Here is a 20,439-nt window from a genome sequence, read left to right on the forward strand (position 1 = left end):
CATATGCTAATTACTGCTAATGAATGCTAATGCAAAAACCCCTCTATTTCAGTGGGCTGAGGTTAGCGTGCTGCTGGTATTGATAGTATTGATTCTAGATTAAGTATTTATTAGTTTGTGTTTGATTATTGATAACTGTGTATGTTTGCTCAGGGCGCGCCCGCTTCGTCTTATCTGAGCCTCGCACACACACATGCGAGCAGGTGGGCGTGTACAGCTTTCCCTTCCACTTGAGTGAGCACGCATGCGCAGTCAGCCGGGATTCCCACCTCTCTCTCACACCCACACGCGCACTCACCGTCAGTGTCAGTCGCGCGCTGCCCGTGGATGTCAGCTGGAATCAAGAGCGTCATTTTCCGGTAAAATTGGACGTTTTTCAGCGGGATTCCGGCGGCGGAGCGGCTGGACTCGGTTCGTCCGGTGAGTTCGGATCCAGAATACACCGCAGACAGGTTCCGTTTGTTGTTTCTATTTTAAACCCGGTTCTTTCCAGCGTCGCATCACACTAACAGGCTGATTAGGACGCTCTACCCCGACCAGACTCCGGTCACATTTTAACCGATTTTAGGACTAAACCGACATCCGTCCTCCGTAGTGTTCAGATCAGGACTCGTTAGATGACTTGTGGTCACTGTTAGACTTCGGCATCGTTTATGTGACCCTGTCACCGACTTTAATGTGTTTTTAAATTAATATTTTATGATGAACAGCACCTGTGGTTAGATTTTTATATATTCCAGAATATTCCTTCTCTGTATTTGAGGTCAAACCGGCTTAAGAGTGACTTTATGGATATTTGCTGTGGTGTTTATGCAGTGTTTTGTTATTTTCTGCAGTGTTTTTGTCTAATACCTGTAAATGACGTTTTTGTCAGTCTTGTCTCTGTCATTTTGTGTGTTTTATTAATTTTGTGCCTCATTTTTGTCGTTCTGTCTTGTTTTTGTCATTTTGTGTCTTGTTTTGTTGTTTTGTGTTTTTTGTCATTTTGAGTCTTGTTTTTGTCATTTTGTGTCTCATTTTTGTAGTTTTGTGTTTTTTTGTTGTTTTGAGTCTAGTTTTTGTCGTTTTGTTTGTTTTTAGTCATTTTGTCTCTCATTTCTGTCATTTTGTGTCTTGATTTGGTTATGTTGTGTCTTGGTTTTGTCATTTTGTGTCAAAATGTCCTCCAATTCTGGAACGAGCTGTTTGTGTTTCAGTGATTCCAGCTGCTAAAGTTGCTTTCAGGTTCTCTAGCACGTTGAACCAATGACACTCCATTAAAATAATCTTTTATTTAATCTTATGATGTTTAAGTTGCAGAAACAAACAACTTTATGGCTGGAATTAGCGTAGATTTTTTTTTTTTTTACATCTGAAAGGTTTTCTAGGAGCTAAAAAGGCAGTGTTGGGTACTTCTGTTGACCCAGAAGGTTGAAATCATCAGCCTGAATCATCCTCAGAACGGCTATTGTGAAGCTAACAGATCATGGAGAACGTTTTTCCGTCTCCTCCTGGTCCTCTGTCCCAGCCCTCCTGGCTCTCCGCGGCCCGGTCACGGTACCTCGTCATCGGGTTCAGCATTCCGTCCGACCCCCTGACCCTCCTGGAGCTCCAGTGATGCCGTGACACGCTGACATTTTACAAAGCGGGACGCCGTTCAGGACCGTCTGTCCCCCCGTCGCCATGGCAACCCGGAGACGGAGGATGCTTGGCCAGCAGTGATGGATGCTCCTCAGATGGAGCCACTATGTATAAGATATTGTATATTAAAGAGCCATAAAGGGGGATTTTTCTGCTTTTTAACCACTAGAACCAATGCAGCCTTTTTGTGTCTCGTTTCTGTCATTTTGTGTATCATTTTTTGTTGTGTCTTGTTTTTGTTGTTTTATGCCTCGTTTTTGTCATTTTGTGTCAAATTTTTGTCATTTTGTGTCTCATTTTTGTTATTTTCTGTCTCATTTTTGTCATTTTGTGTCTCATTTTTGTCATTGTGTGTCTTATTTTTGTCATTGTTTCTCATTTTTGTCATTGTCTCATTTTTTTTTCGTTTTATGCCTCGTTTTGGTCGTTTTATGCCCCGTTTTTATCATTTTGAGTCTAATTTTTTTTGTCATTTTGAGTCTCATTTTTGTCATTTTGTGTCTCATTTTTGTCATTTTGTGTCTCATTTTGTCGTTTTATGTTTATGCCCCGTTTTTATCATTTTGTGTCTCATTTTTGTCATCTTCAGTCTCATTTTTGTCATTTTATGCCTCGTTTTTCTCATTTTGTTTCTCGTTTTTCTCATTTTGTTTCTTGTTTTTCTCATTTTGCGTCTCATTTTTTGTCATTTTGAGTCTCGCTTTTGTCATTTTTTTATCTTACTTTGGTCGTTCACCAGAACCGAGCCAGAAGCGATGCAGTCTTCATGCTAATGTGGTTTAACGAGCTGACATCGATGTGTGGGGTCCTCTGACACCCCCACAGACACACAAACACCTGTTCACTGCTGTTTGTCGGCTAAATTAGACCAAGGCCTCCTCCTCGGGGAGTTTTACTGGGTTTCCACGGAGACCGAGTCTTTGTGCCCAGTCTGCTGAAGAAACACAAATAGTTTGTTGGTTTCTCAGAAAGCCTCTGATGAATCCTGTTTTTTTTATGGTTTTATCAGATTATATTGTTGGTTGGTTTATTGAATATTTATTGCTTTTTTTCTAGATGGATTCCTAAATTAATTTGTTGGATATTTTTAGATATTTTCTGGTAACTCCTCAGTAAGTTCTTGACTGGATTTCTGGATTTGTTTTGGGATATTTAGTGGTTGTTTCTACATAGATTCTTCAGTTGACTTGTTGGATATTTATTGATTATTTCTAGATAGATTCCTGAATTTATTTGTTGGGTAATTCTGGTGTATTTTCAGATATTCACTGGTAGCTCTTAAGGAGGTTCTTGGCTGGATTTCTGGATTGTTTTTCTGGATATTTGGTGGTTGTTGCTGAGTAGATTCTTGGATTTGTTGTAGGAATTCATCAGATTATTTCCATTTTTTTCAACAGTTTTTGGATAATTTCTAAGCTGTTTCACGTCTCTGTAAATGTTTAGTTTCCAAGTTATTTTTGGTGTTTTCAAGTAGGTTTCTGTGAAGTTTGTGGATTATTTATGAGACACATCGATGGACATTTCCTGCGGGAACCTTCTTGATCCTGAAAACAGTCGATTAGTGAAATAATTGTTGGTCTTTCCCCCCCCCCGTCTGGAACAGTTCAGGCCTTTGAATAGTTTGTCGTCGCACATTTCCTCCGTCTGACAGCGCCGTCTGCTGACCTGCTGGTGAATCCTGAAGTGAGGACAAAGTGTTGGTTAATCTGTCAGACTGCTGAGCAGCGAGCAGCCGCTAAACCGACCGAAATCACAGCGAGGACAAAAACCTGCTGTTGTTGTTTCCTCCTTTTTTCATCTTCGGCTTCACTGTGGTGCTTTCAATCAGAATGTTCTGTTTTAGAGGCGTCGCTCCACAAAAATCTACCCAATCTGAGAAAAATCCTCCTTTAGAATCAGCCGATTCTTTATCTACTGTAACTTTATTTAATGAAGCATAGTTTAGTCATCATACTAGGAATGTTTTCAGAGTTTCAGGCCCTTAAAGTTCATAGAAGGTGAATCCAAATTTACACTGATGAAGAGAATGATGGAAAAAGTCCATTTTAAATGACTTTTTCTATAATTTCTGAGCCTCATTGCTGAGAAACACATCTGAATTCAGGTAAAAACTGCAACTAAAGTAACAAAAAAAAAAGCCTGAAAATTACCACATAAAGAGACCAAATTACCAAAAAGAAATACAAAATCAGCACAAAAAGACACAAAATCTCTACCAAAAGATGAAACATGACTACAAAAATACCAAAAGTGCCACAAACAGATGCAAATCCAGCACAAAAAAACGCAAAATTTCCCCAAACATGTACAAAATCAGCGCAAAAGGACCAAAAATCCCCACAAAAAGACACGGAATTTCGACAAAAAGACACAAAATTGGCACAAAAGGTGCAAAATTACCACAAAAATGCCAAAACTACCACAAACGGATGCAATCCCAGCTCAAAACATTCAAGATTTCCACAAACATGTACAAAATCAGCACAAAACGACCAAAAATCCCCACAAAAAGATGCAAAATTTCAACAAAAAGTCACAAAATCAGGACAAAAAGACCTAAAATCACCACACAGAAACACAAACTAAAACACAAATATGTAAAATCACCACAAAAAGGGCCAGAAGTGCCACACACAAATGCAAAGTCAGCACAAAAAGATACAAAATCAGCTCAAAAGATGCAAAATTCCCACAAAACACATGTGAGTTCTGTTAAAAACTGAAACCAGATCAGTTTAACATCCACTGCGCGTTTAGCAATCTAAAGAATAAATGTGGCTCTTTGCATTTCTCGATAATCAAAATAGCTTTGCGGCTTTTGTCTCCTTTGTGTTGTTTTGTGTCTCTGTGGTGGTTTTGTCTCTCCATTCTGTCAGTATTTTTCTATTTCCATGTTTCAGCCTCTCCAGACTTTTCCTCTCTCCTCTGCTCATCGTCTACAGACAGATGTTTCACCATGCTGGATGGATCTCCAACACCTTCCTCCTCTGTTTACTGCTTCTGAGCCGTGCTGCTTTTATTTTATTGATCCAGGATGTTTGATTTTCCTCTCCGTCTCGGTGTGAAAACGCTGCCTGTAGATCAGGTTGTGTTATTCTGAATTTTCACACAAAGAGTTTTTATTATAACCATGAATACTTCCCATTTTTTTCCCTTGTTTTTTTAATAATCAAAGCCTAAAGCATCAGAAAAAATTTGCATGAAAGTTGCCGAGCGTTTGGTTGCCTCACTTACAGATGATTCTGATCATTAATCATCTCCGGTTATTAATAACTTTCACACGGCGTGAGTCACGGCGGCGTTAGTCATCGGTGTGTGTGTTCTGTTCAGGGTTGTGTGTCTGTTTTTGTGTGACAGAGGAGAGGTCAGATGAATTTATAGTGTAAATATTTGTCCATGTATTGTCTCTCAAACAGGTTTGTGTCGTGACTGTTGTGTGTTTCTCCCAGTGTGTGTGTTTTTTGTGCACTTTCACTGACAGTCGTTATTTATCCCCATAAAATGTTTCATTTTAGTTTAGAATAATTATTTAATGAGATTTTTAACCCTAAAACCTGTACCGTGACCCAATTTGTCAGTTTAAACAGAAAGAATTTTCAGATTTCCAACAGTACTTGAACTCATCATCTGTTACATAGAGTTCTCTCTGAAAGATTCTGAGCTTAAAATCATTATGTTTAATCAAATTCACTGCAGTTTGTGGAGCTTATTGCTTGGGCTTTACAAGAACTGAATGAAGTGAGGTCTAAAATTGGGTAAAAAGACAAGATGTATGTGCTGAGAATATCAAGATGTGATTTTTAAAAGAGACATTTAGCAAATACTCGTCTAAAATTGGCCAAATTCTGAATAAAGTCTGGTCCATTAGAGAGCAACAACTTCCAGCCTCAAAAATGAAAGTATTTATATTCAAAATCTGGCAAAAAATCTTCAAATCTTCAGTTTGACGTTCGTCCTCGTCTGGAGTCACTGCAGCAGATTACTGAAGCTAAAGAGGAGTTTGGATCTTACAGTGTAACCTGAGAGTTAATCAGAGGCAAACCCAGCTGATTATTCACCAACAGTGAGAGGCGAGCTGCAGAACGCTGTCGGTTCGTCTTCCTCGCTATCGAGGTCAGAGCTGCAGGAATGTAGAGCACAGAAACATGGATGTATGGAGGTACCAGAACTGGGTCGGCTCAGAAGACCCGCTGACAGGCCGCGCTCTGTGAGTTACTACTCTGTTTAAAGCTTGTTTTATGCTTGACGACGTCCCCACAGTGTTTGGGACCATTTTAATCTTTGATTTGGTCATTTCGTTGCCCTTTGTGCTTGTTTTTTTTAGTTTGTTTGTAGTTCTGCTGCTAATCCCAACTCCAGTTTGTTCTATTCCTGGTTTGTTGGATTCCTAGTTTGCTGGGCTCCTGGTTTGTTGGATTCCTGGTTTGTTCTGTGTCTGGGTTTTTGGGTTCCTGGTTTCTTGGACTCTTGGTTTGTTGGACTCCTAGTTGGCTGGGCTCCTGGTTTGTTTGGTTCTGGGTTTGTTCTGCTCCTGGTTTGTTGAACTTTTGGTTTGTTGGTCTCCTAATTTGTTGGGTTCATGGTTTGTTGAAGTCCTGATCTGTTGGGTTCCTGATCTGTTGGGTTCCTGATTTGTTGGGTTCCTGGTTTGTTGGATTCCTTGTTTGTTGGGTTCCTGGTTTGTTGGACTCTTGGTTTGTTGGGTTCCTGGTTTGTTGGACTCTTGGTTTGTTGGGTTCCTGGTTTGTTGGACTCTTGGTTTGTTGGGTTCCTGGTTTGTTGGACTCCTGGTTTGTTGGGTTCCTAGTTTGTTGGACTCTTGGTTTGTTGGGTTCCTGGTTTGTTCCTGATCTGCCCTGAGCTCTCGTAGGAAACGGTCACATTTTTTTCCTCTCTCCGTCTCTATCTCTGTTCTTCTCCCCACACCCTCATGATTTCTGCTTGCTGCACATTTTTCTCGTCTCGTCGGTCTGACTTGGAGTGATCGTTTGGCACTGGACCTTCGAAGCACCGATCACGGAATTGATTAGCTGGTCTCTCAACGCAATTGACAAGATTGTCGCCACAAAGAGCAAAGGCCGAGGGGACCCTACCTGCCCGGATGAGAGCTTCGCCTCTGGTTACGTGATGGACGCCTGGAGGAAGTGGAAGGGGATCATGTGCCTGGCACCCCTATCCATGGAGGATGTGGAAGATGTTTATATATTTGGATTTGTGATGACAGGCCTGCTGATAATTGGCTTGTTCACGGGCCTGAGCTTCTGGAAAATTAGGATGACCGCAGATAGAAACGAAGTCCAAACTCTGCTAGTCTTTGCAAACGATCAGATCAATGCTGCTGGTGACCGGAATGACGAACTCAAACATAAGATGGACAATTTGCTTGGTGTGACTGTTGATTTGAGTCGCAAAGTGGATGCCATCAAGGTGAGGATCGCCACATCTGAGGTCTAAAAAAAGTTGAGAGCAGCTAGGGGGAAGGTGAAATTGCTCCTCTCCCCCGCCTAAACAAGAAGGATACTGATAACATTCTGGTGCCCCTGGAACGATAACAAACTCCTCTGGAAGTTTTTCAAGGCCAAGAGATAGCTCTCCTGAACCCCCCCCCCCCCCCCCCCCACACACACACTTCCCCAAGGACACCTGTTGACTTTTGGACTGGTCCATCCGAGGACGTCTCCATAGCAACCTGCTGTGTTAGCGCGCTTCCACCCACGTGGAGCTTCCATGGTGCAGCAGCTGCATGGGAGACTGACTACTGGGCTGAGCTCCCTGTCCCACTACCCCCCATCCTCATACCATCTGACCTTGTCTTATGTCATGCTTTGCTTGTTGCGGGTTTGTTTTTTTCAGGTTCCTTCTCAAATTTCCCAACATTGGAGGTTTCATTTGGTATAACGAACCTTTTTTTTTTCATTTTACCCTCTGCTATCCCTACCCAGATCAGAAATGTCTTTGTTTTTCCTTTTCCTCAAGACAGGCGCGCTCCTAAAGGTGCAACAGCAAGAGCTGCCATTGGCAGGGCAGCTCAAATGAAATTTCATTGTATATGAAAGTGTGCAATGACAATAAAGTTTTGATTGATTGATTGATTGATTGTTAGACTCTTGGTTTGTTGGGTTCCTGGTTTATTCAGTATTTCATCCAGGAGGAGAACAGTTCATAACAATCGTAATGGTTCTGTTTGGAGCAGCAGCAGTCGTAGTACCAGTTGTAGTAGTGGAATCCACAGTAGTAGTGCTAGCAGTACAAGTTACAGTAGTATTACTTGTAGTACTAGTTACAGTAGTTGCAGTTCAAACTCGGACCTATAACCTCATTACCCAGTTAGAGAGTTTCGTGGGAACCGGGTCGACAGCTCGGTCTATTTTTGCCTTTGAAACATTCATTACATTTCAGTCGCGTGATTGGAGGATGACTTGGTCAGTGGAGTTTACATCAGGAGAGAAGAAGAAGAAGATCAGAGCATTTAGTTCATTGGTTCACAGAGTTCTGTGGATTGAAGGGATGAAAACAATCATCAGAGGGAATTCAGGAAAAAGTCATAATGGCACACACACACACTGACCCGATTTTGTTTTCTGCCAAGTAAACAAACATCCATTGTCTGTCAGCCGGTCTGTTACCACGACGATCAGTGGCACTCTGACTGGTTGCCACGGCAGCACATGGCATCTGAAGCACCTCTGCTGCTCTCCGTCTCCACCAGGATCCACTGCAAATTCAGCTGATTTTAGCTTTTGTTTTGTTTTTCAGCAAATGTAAGAACACTGGAAAACTAGTTCAGATATTTAATGAAGTATTGACACATCGCAGTGAATTCGGCTGAAGAAAACCACCAAATATTTTAAGTTTACTGGAAAAAGAGGTGAAAGTTTAAGCCTGCTCCCATTGTTTTTAGTGAAAATGAAGGAAATGTTTTTTTATTTCTGTAGTTTATTAGCCACGTTTGTTTATTTGCAGGTATATTTATTTGCAAATAGCATCCTGAAGGTTTTTATAACTTCTGCGTTTAAACTGAAATTAAAGGGAAACGAATGTGATCGAACAGGATGTGAGATAAAGTTATGTAATGGTCAAGCACACATAGTCATCTTTAATTGGACAGCAGGAAGGTTTATCTGTGTCGACATGCATACACAGCTTCACACAGGGGACCATGCATGTGTGTACTAAATAATCAATCAGTCCAGGAATGTACTTTAAAGTCTTATATGGACTTCATGCTGTGAGTCTTTCCTGCACTGTGGAGTAAACCGAGCAGAAAAGCAGCAGTTAACAGAATTATCGTCATCCATAATAAGAAGGTTTAGCTGCACAGGACATCTTCTGGACAGCACGAATCCGCCGTGGCGTTACCGGCTGATTGTCAGGTATTTTCTGTCCTCAGCACACCTTTGAACGGACGCCCACGTGAGCTCGGAGATGTTTGATTGAGAAAACAAACACCAAGTCTGAATGGAGCAAAGAGTCGACAGCAGAAACCCAGAAAAACGACAGAAAAGCAAATATTTAATGTTCTAAATGTTCAATTGACTTTCGTTTAATTGCAGCACATTTTTGAAAGCAGCACACACATTTACAAACAGCGTAAACAAAGCAGAATGTCGACACGGCCGGATGGATTTTTCCACATCAGCAGTGGATTTTTACATTAAACTGCACTGAACACAAGTTCTCTCTGATCCTTGCATTCTCGCAACTAGCATCCCCAGGCTAGCACCTAGACTTCTAATGCATGTCACTGGCATACCTAGGTTAGAAACCAGCCTTCTAAAACACATCACCACCTTTCTAAGGCTAGTTACTAGCATCCCTAGACTAGCAGCTGCATCTCCAAGCTGGTGAACAGCATCTTTAAATTAGCAACTAACATTCCAGAGTTAGTCATTAGCATCCCTAGATTAGCTATTAGCATCCCAGAGCTAGTGCCAAGCATTCACCATGATTGTTAGACATGTTAGATTGTTTACAGTGTGCAGGTGAAGTAAACACAGCTGCCTCTTCGTGCTCTGATATTCAGCATCACAGTCAGATGCTTCTGGTGGAACCAAATCAGGGCTAAAATGTAGTAAATATCAGATTTATGTTGATGAACAGAAAGACGACTTCAAATGAACAGTTGTGTTGTTGTGTAACTGCTGGATGTGTAAATAAAACTTTATTAACTTTATTAACTCAACCTTTACCTTCCCTCCATCTCTCAGCAGAACTCACCTCCGACTCCTCACCATCCTCTGAACTTCTGAACATGACTCGTCTCCTTCACCGTCGTCGTGACACCGATCACCATGGTCGCCCATCACCTCGGTGACCTTCCAGTCCTCCGGTTCTCTCTACTCCTGTCCAATCAGCTGCGGGGATGCACGTGATGGGCAGTGTCTCTCCGGCCAATGAGAGCGAGGGTTTGTCCTTCCAGGAGGAGGATGTAGCCGTCGCCGTGCCGACGTCTCCTCCTCGACCTCCTTCCAGGTTTTCAGACATCGAAGGTGACGGGACGAGATCACATGACCCTCCTCCTCCTCTTCTTGCCCCTCCTCCTCCACCCCCTCCTCCCCCTCTTGCCCCGCCCCTCCTCCCCCCCTGCTGCCCCTGCTACCCGGGCTAGGAGACCCTGCAGCCGGCCTGAGGAAGAAGAAGAGGGTGAGGAGCTTCTTCTGGAAAACCATCCCTGAGGAGCAGGTAGAGTCTCTAATGAAGATCCTGGTTAGAATGGTAGAACTCCCACAGAAAGATAATTATCGTAGAAATGAGTTCCGATGAATGACTCTTTAGACCAGGGGTGTCCAACATGCGGCCCGCGGGTCAAAAGCGGTCCTTCAGAGAGTCCAATCTGGCCCTCAAAGTGTAAATATTTCAGAGAAAACTATACATTTAAAATAATTTTTAGACCCTGTCAAGTTGTTTAGATCAGAAAGTAAAATACTAGATTGCTCTTTTGTGTCTCGTTTTGTAATATTTTGTCTTGTTTTTGTTGTTTATTTTTTTTGTCTGACTTGTTTGTCTCACTTTTTGTTTTGTGTTTCCTTTTTGTCTCGCTTGTGTTTTTCGTTTATTTTTTTGTCGTTTTGTTTCTCGCTTTTAGCGTTTTTTGTATCGTTTGTTCATTTTTTTAGGTGCCTTGTTACTTTTTTGTCGAATTTTTTGTTTTATTTAGTGTCGTTTATCTCATTTTTGTCATTTTGTTTCTTGCTTTTGTCATTTTGTGTTTCCTTTTTGCCTCGTTTGTGTTTTTGTCTATTTTTTAGACATTTTGTTTCTCGTTTGTGTCTGGTCCAGATACCTGTGACTAAATGTTGTGTAGTGATTTAAGTTGTGCAGTGAGGACTAAAGATGAGTCGGGCTCTGATGGCTCACCTGTGTGTCTCAGGTGAGGGGGCGGGCCAACCTGTGGACTCAGGGCCCGGTGCAGCAGCGCTACCAGATCGACGTCCGCACCATCGAGGAACTGTTCGGTCAGAACGACGGCCAATCGGACGCCTCGGCCACGCCCACCAGAGGGGGGAGGGGCAGGGGCTCCTTCAGAGACGCCAAAGAGGAGGTGTGTTTGTTTGGAGAAGGTGTGGAGGTGGAGGAGTGTGGACACTTTCCACTGTGACCTGACAGCCACACCTGTTCACCTGTCCTCTCTCTGTTTCCCCCAGCTCTCCATTCTGGACTCAAAGCGAGGGATGAACGTTGGGATTTTCCTCAAACAGTTCAGGAGGTAACTCGGACACACCTGTTCTCACCTGTGAAGCCTGAGCCAAAGAAGGTTTTTCCACAATTGTCCAGTTTCCCGTGACAGTGAATGCGACATCTTCAGATTTCTGCCTGTTAAAGTCAGATAAAGTGAATATTTTACTCTGTATGAGTCGCTGTCAGGCTGGTGTTAGCGTGCCAGAGATGTTTCCTCTCCCTCATCACTCCTGTTTTGGGTAAACTGGGGAGGCGATGGCGGCGTGTTGTGCAGGCATGTAGACGGCCATAACGAACATGTGACCAATCCGTGTTTATGTCTAATTAGAACTGGTGGCCATGCAGGGTTCAACAGGACCAGAAGGTCAAAGGAGCTGAGAGATGTGCTGAATCACCTCAGAGACACACAAAATGAGCAAAAAGATCCACAAAATGAGCAAAATGACCACAAAGACACACAAAATGAGCAAAAACATACACAAAATGACCTTCAAGAGACACAAAATGACCACAAAGACACATAGAATTACTTATTTACAGCATGTTCACATAAAAAATTACCACAAACGGACACAAAACGACCACAACAAGACATAACACAACTACAAACATGCACAAAATGACTGCAAAATGATGCACTATTCCCTCAGAGACAGAATATTACCACAAAGAGACACTAAATGATCACATTAAGACAGAACACGGAGGTTCATGGAGGCTGCAGGATGACATCATGTTCACAGCGACTGCTCAGCAAACACTTTCACATACAGGTATGAAGACAGACCACACCTGGGGCAGGTAACAGTCTGACTCACTGCTGGTCAACAGAAAGTCCTGCAGCTCCGTGGAAACACAAAAACCACCAAGAAGGACCGACAGATCGGAGAAAAAATGAGAATTTATTTTATTATTTATGTTAGAAAATATGTTCTTCATCGTACCGAGGGGAAAATAATCTAAACTCCTTCTCCTCCAGGACCAATGAGACGATAGTGGATGATATTCGTCATGGCAACAGCGCGGTGTTTGGGGCGGAGCCTCTCAGAGAGCTGCTGAAGCTGCTGCCAGAGACTGAAGAGGTGAAAGAAGTAGTAGACAGAGTAGTACACACAGCAGTACATGGTGTACTTATTTATACTCCATACTTGTACCTGCAGGTGAAGAAGCTGAAGTCGTTCAGAGGCGACGTCTCGAAGCTCCCATTAGCTGATTCCTTCATGTACCTGCTGATCCAGCTGCCCAGGTGAGTAGTCGTACTCAGTCGGTGTACTTCAGGTGTAGTATTAAACATACATCAAGTAATATACGAGATCCAAACCAGAGAAAACCTGAAAACTCACGGCTCAGTCTGTCGTTGTTTCTGAAGCATTTGAATTAAAAGTCAGATTTGGTGAATTAATTTCTCACAGATGGGTTCAAAGCCTGTCTAAAAGTTAGTTTTTACGGTTTCTGTTTGATAAATGGTGTAACTTTTAACTTTGAGGACAACGTGTGTTCTGGAGGATTAAACTTATTTAACTTGTATGCAATTTTAGGATAAATTCAGTCTTTATTTGGTTGATTTTTGTAAGAAATTTAACCCATCATGCATCTATAACATACCCCCCTCATGTACTAATCTACAACATGTTAAACAGGTGTCTGCAGACCTGAATGAAATTAATGTGGCGTATTATTATATTTGTGTGCAGTTACGCAGTTCGGATCGAGTCCATGTTGCTGAAGGAAGAGTTTCCTGCAGCATTCGACTCCATGAAACGAGACATAAAGATCCTTCGTTCTGCCACCAAAGGTAACGGCTCTGCACGTTTAACTTCTGTCAACACTGTAAATAATCAAAAACGTGCATTCCTCCAAATAATAATTACATTTTTACAACGTTTGAGCATTAAAATGTGCTATTTTTATTGTATTAAAATCTATCTATCTAAAAATTAAAAGGCCGCTAAAGACTCATAAAGAGCCTTAAAGTCCTCTTGAAGAACTCTAAAGGCCCCTAAAGACCATTAAAATCTGGTAAAGTTCCCTAAAGACCGTCCAGTGGTCCCAAAAGGCCCCTAAAGATTCGTAAAGGCCCCTTAAAGAACCCCAAAGGCCTCTAAAGACCATTAAGACCACCTGAAATTCCCTAAAGACCATTCAAGATCTCTAAAGACCCTTGAAGACTCAACAATCCCTAAGAGTCCTTAAAGAGTTCACAGATCAGTAACCAGTTTACCTACATGAGTTAACTATAACTGAGTTCGTGATCGGATGTTTGACTTTTTGACTAGTTTCAACATCGTCTCCTCTTCAGCGAATAAAATGATGATGTTTCCACTGAGCTCATGTTTTTCCGGTCAGACGGTTTTCTTCCATCCTGGTTCTGTTCTTTACAGATTCCACACAAACTCATCTGAAGGTTCTGAAAAGAAGGCAGGTACGACCGCATCAGGCGATGGAAGAGAGAAATTCACCCTGATTACAGCCTCAAAGTCTCACAGTTTGCTCTGATTTATTCAGATGAAGCTGTGAAAGAGGAACTCAGATGTGTTCATCATTATTAACAGAAACCTGAGTGTGTTGTACATCCGTCACACAGTGGGACGTGGACACACTCCCTGCAGTGAAACACACTGCTGCGTTCACACTCTGCTACAGCAGCGACACTGAAAATATTTTTAGATTGAGTGTGTGAACGTGATGAAAGTCTGATCTGTGAACGAACCTCCATCTACTTTACCATCATCACTACACCGCTGTATTAAATCCAACTTACTATCTCTGAAATGTCGACCAAACACTGTATTTTTAGTAGGAAATGAGGATGCATCCATGTGTACACGCTCACAGGAACTTTGTGGGGCTGTAACAGCAGCCTGGTTTGAATACTTTGTCCTTTGTGGTGCAGAGCTGATGAGCTGTGAGGAGCTTCATGCTGTTCTTCATCTGGTGCTGCAGGCCGGAAACATCCTGAACGCTGTGAGTGGAAACAGATTTAAACGAACATCAGGAACAGATGAATGAGCAGCGCCGAAAACATGCTGTTAGAATAAATCTTTTCTCTGCAGTTGTACGCCACTTTGTGTTTCCTTACGTTTGTGTTGGATTTTTTGTTGTTTTAGGTCTCTTTTTGGGTCTTTTCGTGTCTCTTTGTGTTTTTAAGGATTTTTAAGTGAATGTGCATTTAGCAGTAGTGCAGTCAGGGAGATGCTGTCTATTTATTATGCCAGTGTTTGTATTGACATGCTGTGTTGTTGTCGTGTTGCAGGGAGGTTATGCAGGAAACGCTGTGGGCTTCAAGTTGTCGTCGCTCCTGTCTCTGGCCGACACCAAGGCCAACAAACCGGGCATGAACCTGCTGCACTTTGTCGCTCTGGTGAGTCACCTGTGACAGGATGGACCCCCAAAGACCCCTAAAGACACCTAGAGGCCTCTAAAGACCCTTTAAGGCCCCTAAAGATCCATAAAGGCCCCTCAAGACACCCAAAGGTCCCCTATAAACCTACCTCTAAAGACCATTAATGACCTCTAAAGACCATTAAAACACATTTGAGTTCCCTAAAGACCATTAAATACCCCTACATGTCCTTAAAGACTCTTAAAGGCCCCTTAAGGTTTGTAAAGACCCCTAAAGACCCCTAAAGGCCCCTAAAGACACCTGAAGGCCCCTAAAGACCTCTGACGACCATTAATGACCTCTGATGGTCCCTAAAGACCCTTAAATGCCCCTAAAGGCCCTGAAAAACCATTGAAGATGCCTGAAGTTTCCTATAGACCATTAAAGACCCCAAACGAACTCTGAAGTTCCCTGAAGATCATTAAAGACTTCTAAAGACCATTCAAGACACCTGAAGGTCCCCAAATGCCCCCTAAAGACCATTAAAAGCCCCTAAATGTCCCTATAGGCTCCTAAAGACCCTTTACATCCCGTGAAAAATCGTGAAGACCGTTAAAAATCCCTAAAGTTCGCTGAAGACCCTTAAAGCAACCTTGTTGTTCTTGTTCGGACATTAATGTTAAATCCTCTTTGTATTTCCTTCAGGAAGCTCAGAAAACAGACAAGAAGCTGTTGGAGTTTCCTCTCAGCTTGAGTCACGTCCAGTCTGCAGCCAGGTCAGACCTCATACACTACGTCTCCCATCAGCCCCTCTGCCTCCAGACACTGCGCATCGTGGAGGAGTGTCGTCCTCTGCTGTCTCTGATGAGGAACTAACCTCAAATCAAACCTGTTTTTTGTTATTGTTTTGTTTGTTATTGTTTGTGTAGGATCTCTGTGGAAACGCTGGATGCTGACCTGCAGTGGCTAACATCTCGCACACGCTCAGTAGAGGAGAGCGTCCAGAGAGACACTGAACTGCTGCAGCAGCTGGACGACTTCCTGCAGGTAACAAATACTTCATCATGTGCTCATTGTGTGTCTCTTTATTGTTTTGCATCTCATTCTGGTCTTCTTATGTGTCTTTGCTGTTGTTTTACACTTATTTGTGTTATTGTGAGTCTGTTTTACATCATTTTCCATCTCTTTCTGGTATGTTTGTGTCTTTCTGTGTAGTTTATTGCCACTCTTTGTTGCTGTTTCTATTCATTTTGTTTCTCTATAGGCTCACAGAAACAGACCCGGCGGCCCGTCGGTTTAAGTCTGAGCGGTGTTTTTGTGTCTAAAGTGCGTGTTTGTGCGTTTGTCGTCGGTCAGGACGCCACGTCATGTCTGTGTTCGCTGCGTGGCGGCAGACAGCAGCTGCAGAAGGAGGCCAGCGAGCTGCTGGACTTCTTCTGCGAGGACAGAGACACCTTCAGGATGGACGACTGCTTCAACATCTTCTACACCTTCTGCTGCAGGTTCACCAGCGCTGTCAAGGTGCACACAGACACACAACAACACACACTAACAGACACTCAACACACATACAAATAGTGATATGTATAATATGACACTTTACTGCAGAAAAGGGAGATAGATAGATAGATAGATAGATAGATAGATACTTTATTAATCCTGAGAGAAATTCAAGAGGGAGGGGGCTGTACTGTATGTAGATATAAGGTGAATAGTGGTTAATTTGGTTGCTGATCAGTGACAGAGGATAAGACAACAAAGAACAGAAGGTGGTTGAATCAGGAGGTCTGGCAGACAACAACAAATAGCCAAAGATAGAAGAAACACGTGGTACTAGAAGGTATCTCTACCTAAAGGTGTGCTATGTTCCTCATCAGGACTGATTTATTTGGGCAGATATGACAGTCTTAGTCTTGGTTAGTAAAGTTCTGTCTCTCTGTCCAAAGGAGAACGCTGAGCGCGAGGCGAAGGAAGCGGCTCGACGGCGGCGGATTCAGGAAATGGAGGAGCAGAAAAGGCACTCATGGGCTGGAGGCGAGCAGGTAGAAGAACGTCTATTCAACCAATCGTTTAACAAACTCTCCCATCCTGCTAACTACTTCTGTCTGATGCTGTTGTAGGTGGGCGGGGCCTTCGGGCTACGCTGCAGCAGTGAGACGGACATGTCGGCCGCCGTGACCCGACAGAACGATGCAGGGCTGCTGATGGAGCTCCTGACGCCGAAGCCCCGCCCCCGCTCACCCCTCAACACCCCCAACAGTTCTCAGGGGCGTTCAGGGAGCTTACGGCGGTCCAGGAACTCTCCGTCCAGCTCGCCGTCTCTTGCTGCCGAGTTTGAACTGAGCATGCTCCTGGAAATGGCGAGCGCTGACCGCACAGTCGCTCAGCAGAGAGGCAGAGATATGAGGACAGTTTTCCCATCAGCCTCGCCTGAACCTGGAAGAACTCAACCTCAGAAAACCTCCGTTGGTCCAGAAACCACAAACCATGCAACCACTTACCTCCGCCTCAACGCTGCACAAACTCAGCCTATCGCCTCTGATCCCGCTGATGAAGCTACAGTCACACCTACCTCCAACCAAAACCAGCAGTCTGACCACAACAACAACACCCACAATGCTCTTGGTGGCACTTTGAGCAGCTGGGCAACACCTGGACGCCATCAGAGCCTCTCTGGTTTAAACAGAGAAACATCTGGAACAAATAAAACTGATCAGGTCATTAGTCATGAAAAGACGCTTGAACGCAGCGCCGCTCTGACACAAAACATGTCTGTGGTCGTGGAGAAACGCATGCTGGTTCCTCAGCTCAGAGTGTTTGATGATTCCAGCTGCAGTGACGACCATCATCAAGGCAACGCCAGATCTACAGATCTGGAGAAAACCCAGCAGACTGGAGATGCAGAAAAATCTGCTGAGACAGAGTCGTCCTCATCTCAGAGGGAGGAGGACGAGGACAAGGTGGTTGTTTGGTGTGTGACGGGCGTCTGTGAGGCCACCGCCGACACTCACAGCCCTCCGACCAATGAGGAGCCGAGCACCAATCAGAGAGGAGAGCAGCGAGTTTCCTGTGCCACAGCCAATCACATGCCTTCAGAGCCTCAGCCAGCCAATGAGAAGCCAGTGCCTGAACCCATCAGCAGCCAACCGGTGCCTTCCTCCCGCTGTGACGACGCATCGCTCCCCGTTTCTTCCTCCAGGTGGCGCCCATCAGAGCCGGCATCAGTAGCTACTGCGTCCACCGAGGAAGGTAACGAAACGGCCAGTCAGGGGGAAGAAGCAAAGGGTTTCACCAATCATGACACGAGGAAAAAGAAGACGGCCAATGAAAATAAAAAAGCAGCTTCCTCCTCCAAACCTGTGACCCCAAACAGCTCCTCTCCAGCGGGCAGGTCGCTCCGGACCCTCACCGACTCTGAGAAGCAGGGCATGAGGCGGGTGGTCCCCATCTCCAGAACCAGCCGAGGGGCTCCGCCTCTGGTCAGACGTCCTGAGATCCCTCCCTCCAACAGCCGGGGCTCCACACCGCCCACAAACCTCAGCAGAGCCTCCATCCGACGGGGAGAAAGACCAGCGACGGCGCCGTCATCCCGACGATCCAGCATCAACAAGGCACCAGACCCCAAAGACCCAAAGGACCAGAAGGTTCCAGGAGCTCCGGTGTCCAGCCGAGACCAGAACCAGGACTTGCACAGGAAGCCGTCCGTCCGAAAGCCCGTAATAAAAACCAAACCAGCGCCGGAGGAGAAGATGTGTCGGTCCACGCTGCGAGCGCTAACCCAGGGTGGAGGCAGCCTCAGTGCTCCTGCTACTCCTCTACATAAAACCTCCTCGGCGCTGCCAGGCTTCGCCCGAAACACCGCCTCCTCCTCCTTCAGACGGACCAGCACCACCCTCACTACTCCTCCTCCTCCTCAGTTACCCCACGCTGCCTCCGACTCCTCTGCTAAATCCTCCCCAAAGACCTCCACATCTTTCACCCGAACAGGCTCTCTGAGAGTCTCTTCCTCCAAACCCTCGGATCTCCTCATGCCGTCCTCCTCATCCCCGCTGAGGAGCATCAGGTCGTCTCCTCACAGCGGACGCAAAGACAGCTTCTCTGACAAATCTACGCACTCGAAGGACTCGGGTAAACCCAGCAGGCCGAGCTGGAGATAACGGGAAGTTCATCAGCGACTCCTGCAGTCTTTACGCTCAACATGAAGAAAAGCCTCAAGTGTAGCTGGAGAAGGACGTTCGGTCACCAGAGGGTGGTTCTGTCCGGTTGGAGAACTTTCAGGATCTCACTGAAGGTGAACTGGATCCTGATGGAGCAGCACCAGCAGCAACATGGACGTTTTATCAGAACATCAGCAAAGTAACACTCAGTATCTGCACATAAAGAGTCCCAAACGGATTCTATTTTACTGATGGAACACAGTTCAGGTACAGTGGAGTTGTTGAAGTCAATCCAGTTTATCTGCTGAATGTCTCCACAGTCTGGAAACATGAAGAACCTGCTGCCACAAGATGTCTGGATGGACGAGAGGCTTCATTAATTAGCCTCCTATGCATTAAAACGACCACAGAGGCCGTGTTCTGGTGCATTCCAGGATTATATTCCAATATTAAATACGACAGACACTTTAATGTCCTCAGGAAAGACTGCGTTTTACAGGTTTAAAGACATATTATCTTTAAAACGTACGAAATGATTTCGCTCATCAGCCAGAAACTGTACAAACTGAAAGAATCATCAGTTTTCCAGCTTTCTGACGGTCCTTGAACTACCCAGAGGTGACTTTCGGGGAGCTTAAAATCAGGATATTTGGTCAAAACCACTTCATTCTACAAGCCTTGATTAAAAGCTTGACAAAAATGACCCAAAATAAGCAAAATTCCAGCTGATTCTTCACGAGAGAGTTTTCAGATGAACTGCAGGCAGTGTTTCCACACAGCAGAAGAGGATTGTTACATAAACTCAAGCAAATCTGATCAAACTTCCTCTTCAGAATCAGCCGATTCTTCATCCACCGTCACTTTATATTTTCAGAGCTGCACGTCCCTTAAATGCACAGAAATGGGTCAAAAATTGTCATTTTTTTATTACTTTAATCGAATCACATTGAGCATAATCAACCCTGAAATTATCTCCTGTCGAAAATCACCGTGACGACGACTTCTGTGGAGGTTAATGACCTCTAATCAGAGCTGATTGGATCATTTCTGGTCACTAAATTTGTTTCAGTACATCCCCAGTTATAGGCTCTTTTGCGCCTCGTTTTTTGTCGTTTTCTGCCTCATTTTGTCGTTTTGTGTCTCATTTTCTCAGTTCTAGATTCTTAAAATGCAACCTGTGATCGGTCAGAACATTTCAGTCATTTCTGCTGTTTTCTGTCATGCTTGTTTCCAGAATTCTGTAATATTCTAAAATATCTGCACAGTTTTGTACATTTAATCTGAACTGAGAGATGAGGTTTTCGTGTTTAAATGCCTTTTTTGATTCTTATCGTGCACCTTTAGCGTCACTAACCGAGCTGAAGAATCTCTGTAAATCAGGCCTGATTCACATAGAAAGTATAAATATTGTTGTAATTAATCTGTGAGAAAACTTATGGAGACGACGAGATGTTTGAAGAGTCTCTGATTCAAACCAACAGTGTCTGACTGAGTTCAGTGCCAAGGACGTTTGTTTGTTCCTCTATTTATGTATTAATCTGTCTAATTAATAAATAAAGTGGTATTAATCTTCATTCAAAGTGCCGTTTTATTCATTATCTGCCTTATTTCTGCTTTCTTTTCACCTGATCTCACATTTAACACTTTAAAGGTTCATAATTC

The 20,439-nt window shown here is 43.9% G+C and overlaps 1 protein-coding gene across 1 annotated transcript; it reads left to right on the plus strand.

Annotated features, from left to right (window-relative positions):
- Nucleotides 1-266: 266 nt before the first annotated feature.
- On the plus strand, nt 267-20,351 carry LOC110957451 (FH2 domain-containing protein 1-like). Its single transcript, XM_051943956.1, is given in 15 exon segments — nt 267-420; nt 9,828-10,183; nt 10,186-10,302; nt 10,991-11,161; nt 11,265-11,326; nt 12,278-12,380; nt 12,459-12,544; nt 12,993-13,093; nt 14,192-14,262; nt 14,552-14,659; nt 15,326-15,396; nt 15,550-15,667; nt 15,977-16,141; nt 16,567-16,662; nt 16,741-20,351. Coding segments are annotated over 14 exon segments (3,507 nt in total). The 5' UTR covers nt 267-420; nt 9,828-9,982; the 3' UTR covers nt 18,778-20,351.
- Nucleotides 20,352-20,439: the final 88 nt, after the last annotated feature.

This window comes from Acanthochromis polyacanthus, chromosome 23 (genome assembly GCF_021347895.1).
Source record: "Acanthochromis polyacanthus isolate Apoly-LR-REF ecotype Palm Island chromosome 23, KAUST_Apoly_ChrSc, whole genome shotgun sequence".
Classification (NCBI taxonomy): Eukaryota; Metazoa; Chordata; class Actinopteri; family Pomacentridae; genus Acanthochromis; species Acanthochromis polyacanthus.